The 9777-nt window shown below is 25.9% G+C and overlaps 1 protein-coding gene across 4 annotated transcripts; it reads right to left on the bottom strand.

The window, feature by feature from the left end:
* Positions 1-436: 436 nt before the first annotated feature.
* On the bottom strand, positions 437-9761 carry LOC107449666 (aprataxin). 4 transcript variants are annotated; one of them, XM_016065269.4, is made up of 7 exons: positions 9687-9761; positions 6444-6607; positions 5616-5734; positions 2770-2826; positions 2587-2690; positions 659-743; positions 437-556 (listed from the first exon to the last, which is right to left on the bottom strand). In XM_016065269.4, exons 2-7 carry the CDS (start codon positions 6597-6599, stop codon positions 481-483), a joined length of 597 nt encoding a protein of 198 aa, XP_015920755.3. In that variant the 5' UTR covers positions 6600-6607; positions 9687-9761; the 3' UTR covers positions 437-480. The 4 variants fall into 4 exon arrangements, with proteins under 4 accessions (XP_015920755.3, XP_042903823.1, XP_071033920.1 ...); XM_043047889.2 differs by having other exon boundaries at positions 2770-2823; XM_071177819.1 differs by having other exon boundaries at positions 2770-2823; positions 9076-9748.
* Between the last annotated feature and the right edge of the window lie 16 nt (positions 9762-9777).

Genomic DNA, 9777 nt, shown 5'->3' with positions numbered 1-9777 from the left:
CACCTATTAAACTTGTTTTTTGTAATTATATTATACCAAAATATATTTTATTTTTTACTTGCAATTACACAGTCAGAAAAAATATATATATATAACAGATCCTATCTGCACCAAATGGTTTACAAGAAAAGGTAAGGAAAAAAAATTAAGTAAAAATTTAATTTCAAAATTATTAGTGGGGACTTATTATAACTTACTTTTCAGTAAAGTACGAGACTATTTGAAAATCAATGCTTAGTTACAATGCTATTATTTTTATTGCAATAAAATTAAAACACACAATATAAAATTATCTAGTTTAAATTTGTAAGAATAAAAAGGATAAGCAAAAACTATAAGGGAAAATTTAGAATAAGTTTTAAAATATATATAAAAAAAAAAAATTCATTTATTAACTGCAGGTAAAAAAGAAAGCAAAATTTCAATGAACACCAAATATTTCAGAAACATCTTTATTCACAATTATATATTTATTAATCATCATTTTTTTTTACAATTCAATACATGACTTTTAAGTTTTGGCATCGTAGGTAACTCTTGCTTGCAATTATGACACCTGTTAAAAAATACAATAAAAGAAGACAATATTACAGTGATAAAATAAAAACAAACATACAACAATTATTATACTAAATCCACATAAATTAATTGTACTGACCTAAGTGGCAGTTTTAGAAGTTCCTTAGATTTATTTGGATCTATACACTTTACACAAGAATTATTTTCCAAGTCTCTAATGATATCTAAAATACAATGACAGAAAAAAACATTATAATAAAATTTATGTAATATAATCTTTTAAGTACAGTCAAACCTAATTAAGGTGAATGCACCTAACTTTAATTTTATTTCAATGTGAACTAATTTTCATTTCCACATTAAATTGGATATGGATGAAATGGTTTAAAGTACTTATAATGGGAGTACGCTTAATGCGAAATATCTTTTAACACAAAGTCGAATTTCATTACCATTGGAAAAACTTTTACATTTAATGCAAGTAAAATATTTTTTTTTTCACTCTGACAGGTAAGAAAACTGGTCATTCGCATTTCTATATCAACAAGAGTAGGCATTTTAATGATTTGTTATAGTGTTGATTATTTTAAAATTACAGTAGTCAAATGAAAGAGTTGTTTGAATTGACTATGTTGAGAGAAGGTGGCATGACGGGAAACGAGATAGGCCCTTTCCAACTCTATGAATCGAGTTATCTTTTAACTCATGGGGTTGACAGTAAAAAAACATGCTTTCAGGAGAAATGACTACCCATATTGATCCTATTATTTTGTTAATACTTTCTCTCTAATTGGGAGAATAAATCACCAACTTTTTGAATTTAATCCTATAATATATATATTTTTTCATTATAAGTTTATAACCTTTATAGATTTTTTTAAAAATCTTACTTATTATGAGAATATGCATAGCAGTTATTAATTTAGTATTTAATAGCTAGTTTTTTCAGTACACAACCAGACAACTAGAGCAGATGAGAGATTTCAGTTACACATAAAAAAATACTGCAGAATTTTTTCAGGAATAATTAGAAAGTAAGCCAAATTATTTTATAAGTGGTTAAAAGTTTGCAGATGGTTCTAAACCTCTAAGAGTCTATGCAAGATCAGAGTTTAAAAAAAATGATTAAAAGCTTAAAAGAAAGAAAACATAAAATATGATAAAAGGAAATGATAAAAAGATAAAATTGATTTTCTGATCTTGGATATGGTTCTTAAATGAAATTTCAAGTACATGCATTAATTTTCAATGAATTTTAGGAATCACAGTTTGGTTTGATTAACAATTCACTGCAAACAATTAGAACAAACAGTACTAATGCATTAACAATAGTTTCATATAAACTTAAGAAATATGCCTTTAATTCAACAACAAGTGTACAACTGTAGTTGAATCACTCTCTGTTATAATCTGGAAAATTAATTTTATTAAAATTTTATTTTTATAAATATTGCTTTAACTTTAATGAAGATCTTTACATACCATCATCAAGATGGAAACATTTTTAAAATCAGGGGGAGTGATAATTTCCAATTACTATTAACTTGTGATGAGTACACGTAATAAATATATACATTTAGTATCTTCGTCAAAAATAAAATTAAAGAAAAAAGAAACATTGGCTGTCAATAAATATTTAATCACAGAAAAAAAGCTGAAAGACCATCATTCGAAACAGTTTCATCAAACAATAAACCTTGCTCAGATTTTTTCTCTGCTTTCCTCAGTAGTAATTTGTTAGATTGTAATAGCATTTTTTTTCAGGCTTAAATTAATTTAAAAAACCTTATGAGCATACTTTTTTTGACTTTCTTCATAACAAAGAATAGAAATATACAGATATTAAAGGCAGTCATTGCAGAACAGACAGTATTTCACTTTATTTTATGATATACAGAACACTTAATTTTTATTAGATCACATAAAATATATATTTTGTATAAACTGACCTTCAGAATCAATAAAGTATTTAGTTGTGAAAGAACAGTGTGTTTTCATTACTTCACCTTGTTTTATGATACACAGAGAAATAAATTTTTAGGTTACATAAAATAGGTATAAACTAACCTTCAGAATCTATAAAATATTCGGTTGTGAAAGAATTCCAGTGTGTTTTGGTCTTCAAACAGGGACTATCAAAATCTTGACTGATAACATGAAGATGTAGATGACTGAAAAAGAATGACATTATATAAATATTTGGAAAAAGAAATCAAATAAAATTAAAGCAATACAGAATTTGATCAATACCTCATACTAGGAACAGCATGATAACCGATTCTTACTCCACATTCAGAATTTATCCTACTAGTAAGAAACAGATTATAAAATGATCAGCAGTTAAAAAAATATTTGAACATGATCTAATAAAAAAGGAAAAGAGAAAAAAAAATTTAAATTAGGAAAGTTTTGTTACAAAAATAATACCATGTACAAATTTGCATTATAGAACCAGACATTACAATAAAATAAACTTTCTGTGATTTTATTGCTAGACAATAGTTAGAGCAAGAATGTTAATGACCTAAACATTCTCAAGAAAATGCAAAAAAAAGCTTCTAAACACTATAAAAAATAAACTTAAAATGTAAAATAATGGTCTGAAAAATTTTCAAAATCATGTTTTATTATAACTTTTTTTATAAAAAAATTATAAAACGTAACTTATGTTTATAAATTTAACAAAAAAATAAGATAAAGATTAAAATAAATATACAATTTACTAATTACATAAAGAGCAAGTAAATACCTGATAAACAAAAATAGGAAATAAATAATTTTTTGTAACAGCCTTAAATGACATCAGTTCAATCAAATGGTTTTTTTCTTCAAATGTTCAAGCAAATGTTATTATCAAATGTTTTTTAATATTCTTCAAACTGAAAGATAGTTTATTGTCGAAAAACAAATTCTTAAATCTTGAAAAACTCTGCTCCACATCAACACTTGTTACAGGAGGATATTTAAAATAAAAAGATAAAATTTAAAAAATTTTCTCATTTTTAAACAAAGAAAAAAAATGAATTTGAAAATTTTCCTTTTTGACAAACTTTCTAAAACAAATTATTTAAAGCCCAATTATATTTATATTTTTTTCCAAAAAACATAGTTTCAGCCAATTTAAATTAATACAGCACTGAATGCTATTTAGAATTACAATATCACATCACAACTAATTAAGAACCAGAGAAAGGATTATACATTATTCACAGGTAGCAAATCACTAACAACAGAATTTTGTTTTGTCGAACTAAGTTTCTAAAATAAAATACTTACACCTTGATTAAATTTTCGTATCTCAAATATCATATTTCTTAAAAAACTATCCTTAATTTTAAAATAAAAGAATATACATAGAAAATAACAACAGGAATCAGAACTTATCAAGCTACAAACTACTTTTACAAAAGAATTTTATATATATATANATATATATAAAGAGAGAGAAAAGAAAAATAATTAAATAATTAAAAAATTTATAATTTTTGAAAATAAATTAAAGAATATTCCACTTTTTTGCAAGGATTTGCAACTGATCCCTCCCCAGTTTCAGGACCTTGGAAAATTGTCCTTCTCTTGCTCCTATGAATAGAGCCTTGGCTACACAACAGGATTTAGACAAATGATATTAATTCATAATTGCAATATTAAATTGTTAGATGTTAAGGACAAAATGTAATTTATATAAGTTTTATTTGCATTTAGAATCCCATAAATATTTCCTTTTATTTTGATGACAGTTTAAAATTAGTAATTGATAAGTTATGAATCATTAAAATTGCTAAAATGAAACAAATTTAAAAAAAAAAATTATATGTTAAAATAGTCATGAAAATATATGCAAATCTAAACATAAAAATTATAAATATTTCTTTCAAAAATCATACCACATGTTTTCAAATTATTCTATGGTGTCTACAGCAAGTTTAGAGTATTGAAATAGGGCATTTGTACCGTAGATACCACGAGTGTTGTTTGTAAGGGTTATATATCCCTCTCAAAAATTAAAAATTGATGAAAGCTTCATTCCCCATTTCAGATGGAAGAAAATAGAATTTCCATAAATCATTATAAAAATTAAATATAGCTGAGTTAAAAACAAGTTAAGAAATAATAATAACCATTTTGCCTGAATAAAATTCAGTGAAGAAAAATTGCGATTTTTTTTTAATGTGTGAAAATAAGAATACAAATAAAACTATATATTTTGATCTTTTCGTTACGGCAGCCAGTGTTCCTGAAGTGACGTCACAGACCTATACCAGCTAATGTGCACGTTGCATTCTGGTAAGCTGTTGTTTGGATTTTCTCATTTAAGTGCTAAATAACATTATATTTGATGATTTAGCAAGCATTATAAATAACAATGAAATCAACTTCAGAAAAAAAAATGATTTTAGTTGCTTTTTTCATTATTTTATTTCATAATTGGTCTAAATTCTAAGTTTAAGACAATATTTAATTCCATAGCCTTGTAATTTTAAAATCAACCAAAAAGACAAAGGAACTGCTGAACTAAGCATTAGGATAAATTAGCCCTCATGGAGGACTTTTTTGATGGAACTAATCCACATTAGTATTAAATGGAGAGGAAAACCTCCAACAGTTACCTTGAGGGCAAAGGGGATTTTAACCCATAATCCGTCTATCACTAAGGATATTTTACATTCGCATTGTGGTCAGTGCAAGCCGGGAGTAGAGTTCGTATCAACCAGTTGCGGCTAGGATTCAAACCTGTGTTACCTCATTGGGAGGCGAGCACTCTATTCCCTGAGCCACTGCAGCTCTTTTAGTGGTATTAATGGTTATCAAAGAATATCTCACTGATGCAGGCTAAATACATCAGTACACACACGTCAATATGTAAATCCTGGTACTCGTAGCGAAAGGTTTCATATTGCTGACTTCCACCCCCCTAAATGCTTGGGACATTCAAGGGGCTAATGCATAGCATATAGCACAGGTAATACATAGCATGCTAAATACATAGCATAAACAATTTAAAATTGTTTACATAAATGTAGATTGATTTGATTTTTGACTCTTTTGATTTTTAGAAAAGAAAACTTATCTGTAAGTTCAAATAATAATGCTACCTTTCTGTGAGTTTATTGGCTTGCTCATGCATGTGTTTCAATAAAGGCAAATGACTTGATTTTAAAGATTTCAAGTCAGGAATATTTTCTTTGGGCAAAATTAGATAATGATGTCTAGCCTAAAACCAAGAAAAGAATATTGTCACTGTTAAAAATCTACAGTAAATAAAAAAGTTTCTTCAAATATGTAATGAGCTTACTTAATTTCTAAAATTTAGAGATCTAAGATTAAAGGCAAACAAATGAGTAAAATTTTTAGAGGACATCAAGAGCATGTTCTTATTTATTATTTTTTTAGAATATCATATCAGTATTTATTTTCACTTTCATAGACATTATTTATTTTAAGTTAGAAATAAATTACTTAATGACATTATATGCTTCTATTAAACTGAAATAGTCCATTTTACATCAGAAGCATATCAAAGGCAATTTAAATTACTTTACTACCCTTACATAAAGTTAGCATAACTTTGAGTAATACAATCTAATTTACGCAAGCAATATAATAGTCAATTAATCTCATTTTTTGAATGGTCTTTGTAAAATAAAGGCAGTGCTCAATTAAACAATAAAGAAACATCAAAAATTAAATATTGGTTTTATTAAGAAAGATTTAAGTAATTGAATATCTTAGTAATAAATTATCAATTCTTTTTATGGTTCAACCCGTATCAGTAATCTTGAAATAACTTATACATTTTTTTAAGATGAAAACATTTTTAAGTCTAAATTCATATAATTTCTTAGCATCATATTCTTACATTCTTCAATCTTTTTAAAATTTTCAAAATTGACGACTATAATCATAAATTTCTTGATATTTACTTTCGGGTATTTATCTTTAATGATAACAACCAAATCATCAGACTCAACTAAAAGTTCTGGATCTTCCATAGATGCTTTTAAACCTTGGCTCCAATGTCCTATTTTTGCTTTTTTCAAAGCTACAGAATTATTCTCTGTTCCTCTCTTAAAAGACATTTTTAGTTCTGTAAGAAAGAAGAGATTTTGAGGATATGTTGAAATGTAGCATAATAAAAAGTGATAATAATTCATTTGAAAAGTATTGCGACGAAAATGTTTTAAGAAAAAAAAAATATTGGACTAAAGAATTCATTTTTAATTTACAATTTCTTCTATTCCTGCAAACTTGAATCAATCTGAACTACTTCTTATAAACTTTTAAAGTCAAAATAAGTTTTTTTTGCAATAATATAAGTTTAGATAACTTGAAAAGTAGAATTAAAATATAAAGGGTAAAAATTTAAATTAATAAGATTGATATAATGTTGAGTGCATAATTATACAGATTGCTAGACAATTTTACGTCAAACACACAGTCAGAGTTTCAATAGATTATATTTCAAGTAAAGCTTTGACTTTATACTATATATACATTTTGTTAAAAAAGAAGATATTGTATTAATTTAAAAAAAAATTAACTTTTGAAAAGTCATCAATTTTGTGAGATTATTTCACAAAAAGAAAATTAGTAAAATCATTGAATAACTCTCTCAATTTTTGTTGCATAACCAGGGGTCTGTCCAAGCCAAATTTACTACCGCTTAGCGGTAGTTTCACAAAATACTTTATCTTAAAATTTTGTTTCGGTGTTTCGTAAGAAACGATAAATCCATATTTTCGTGTTGAGTTTTAAATATTCACAAATCATGTCAAAATTTTCACAAAATAGGTACTTCTCAGAAAAACCTAGACAGACCCCTGATTACAGTCTTAAGAACAATACCACCCTGAGGGAAATAGAGGATTTACTAAATAAGTTTTAAATAATAAAAGCAAGCAAAACATCATTAAAAGCAAACAACTGCAGATATTTCTGATAAGAGAAATGGGTGGACCAACAAAGAAATTTTAAAATATGGTTTGGATTAGTATTAAAAAAAGGTGAAATTTTTTTTCAAACAAAAAAAAACATATTTTTTAATTTATTAGAAAAAAAAATATAAATATTATTTTTATCTTTTAAATAAATTTTCTTTTCATTAAAAAAAAAATATTTAACAGAAAGGNACGCCAAACACACAGTCAGAGGTTCAATAGATTATATTTCAAGTAAAGCTTTAACTTTATACTATATATACATTTTGTTAAAAAAGAAGATATTGTATTAATTTTAAAAAAAATTAACTTTTGAAAAGTCATCAATTTTGTGAGATTATTTCACAAAAAGAAAATTAGTAAAATCATTGAATAACTCTCTCAATTTTTGTTGCATAACCAGGGGTCTGTCCAAGCCAAACACACAGTCAGAGGTTACTACCGTTACTAATTTACTACCGCTTAGCGGTAGTTTCACAAAATACTTTATCTTAAAATTTTGTTTCGGTGTTTCGTAAGAAACGATAAATCCATATTTTCGTGTGGAGTTTTAAATATTCACAAATTATGTCTAAATTTTCACAAAATAGGTACCTCTCAGAAAAACCTAGACAGACCCCTGATTACAGTCTTAAGAACAGTACCACCCTGAGGGAAATAGAGGATTTACTGAATAAGTTTTGAATAATAAAAGCAAGCAAAACATCGTTAAAAGCAAACAACTGCAGATATTTCTGATAAGAGAAATGGGTGGACCAACAAAGAAATTTTAAAATATGGTTTGGATTAGTATTAAAAAAAGGTGAAATTTTTTTTCAAACAAAAAAAAAACATATTTTTCAATTTATTAGAAAAAAAATATAAATATTATTTTTATCTTTTAAATAAATTTTCTTTTCATTAAAAACAAAAAAAATATTTAACAGATAATTTTTCTTTTTTGTAATGATGTTTTATGGAACAAATATACATTTATTTATAATATACACACACTATTATTGATGCAATTCAAAAATATAGAATGAATTTAGAATGTTTCTTTTGAAGATGGTGAGAAAATTTTTGCTATCTGCATAAAATCAAGAGACTTCTTCAAATACAATCTGGAACGCTAGGGTCAAAGTATAAAATGTATTAAAATCTCTTCTTTGTTATTGACTTTCTTCAAGTCATCAGTCTTTTGGAGTTGGTCTGACTTTCTGAGGGTTGAAAAAAAAAACACACAGAAATGATAGAAAATCGAATTTTTTAACTTAGAGTTTGTTTCATAAAAGAATACGATGGAATAACAATAAGAAATTTCACAGAATTTTAGAAAAATTTAGTGACAAAAAATATAATTGTTTTGGTATCATTTGCTCTGATCTTCTTTCAATAAAGAAAAATTTAATAGTAAGATTTCATGATGTAAAACTCTTCATGAATAAACCTTTAATATTTATTTCACAAAAAAACCTTAACCCTAAAAGTGAGTTTAAAAAAAATGGCTAATCTGAGTTACAGTATGAGAGGATTTGCAGACATAACAGTGGTTTCCATAAAAAAATAATAACACAATCATATTTCATTATCATTAGTTTCAAGTTAAAAGAGATAGAACAAATGATTATAGTCTTACTTTACAATGAGAGACTGTGCTTAAATACAATTATTAACTTTTATTTATTTTTCTTTCAATAAGACACGATAAAAACTTCTTCATATTTAGTTATTGTTATTTTAAAAAAAATAGTAAATATAAAAAAAAAAAACTTTGGAATTTATTTGTGGTGAGCATTTTTTTTCCCATCTTTTTCTGCCGTTTATCAGAATACAGATTTGCATAGAACTGAAGCTCAAATTGTCGACAAAGTTTTTAAATGAGCACAGAATTTAAGCTGACAAGTGTCCTGCGAAAACAAGAAAACTGGTAACACGGAACTCACTGCTTTACCTTTACAATTTAATATTATAAGAACAGAAAACCCTCACAAACATTCTCGACCAAATATAATTTCCTTTTTAAATAATTGAAAAAGTAAAGAGGTGAGTTTTTGATTGTCCTGTTCGAAATTATGTTACCAGTTTCATAGAAAGCTCGTCAGTTTAACTGAATTATTCAGCTGTTTTAATTTCAACAAGAGTAAAAGTAAAATGGAATAAAATATTTGGTAACTAAGTTGATAAAATTTGCATTTTTTCTAAAGAATAATTTTTTTAAAGCAAAATAAAAATTGCAATTGTTCATGCCTTTTTTATTGTTTATGCTTTTACCAACAACGAGGAATAGCGATGCGATTATTTACTTGTTCGCTTTCAGCTACCTGTTTCTGCTAAGCTT

Source organism: Parasteatoda tepidariorum, chromosome 2 (genome assembly GCF_043381705.1).
Source record: "Parasteatoda tepidariorum isolate YZ-2023 chromosome 2, CAS_Ptep_4.0, whole genome shotgun sequence".
Taxonomy (NCBI): Eukaryota; Metazoa; Arthropoda; class Arachnida; order Araneae; family Theridiidae; genus Parasteatoda; species Parasteatoda tepidariorum.
Note: the sequence above shows the minus strand (reverse complement) of the source record. Positions and strands in the feature narration are given on the sequence as shown.

Excerpts from the sequence above, each read along its gene's own strand:
- LOC107449666 (XM_016065269.4), bottom strand. The coding sequence starts at position 6,599 with ATGTCTTTTAAGAGAGGAACAGAGAATAATTCTGTAGCTTTGAAAAAA. Across the intron at positions 2,827-5,615 it reads GCCAATAAACTCACAGAAAG|TAGGATAAATTCTGAATGTG; the intron begins GTAGCATTATTA and ends GTTTCTTACTAG. Across the intron at positions 744-2,586 it reads ATATTTTATAGATTCTGAAG|ATATCATTAGAGACTTGGAA; the intron begins GTTAGTTTATAC and ends ATTGTATTTTAG.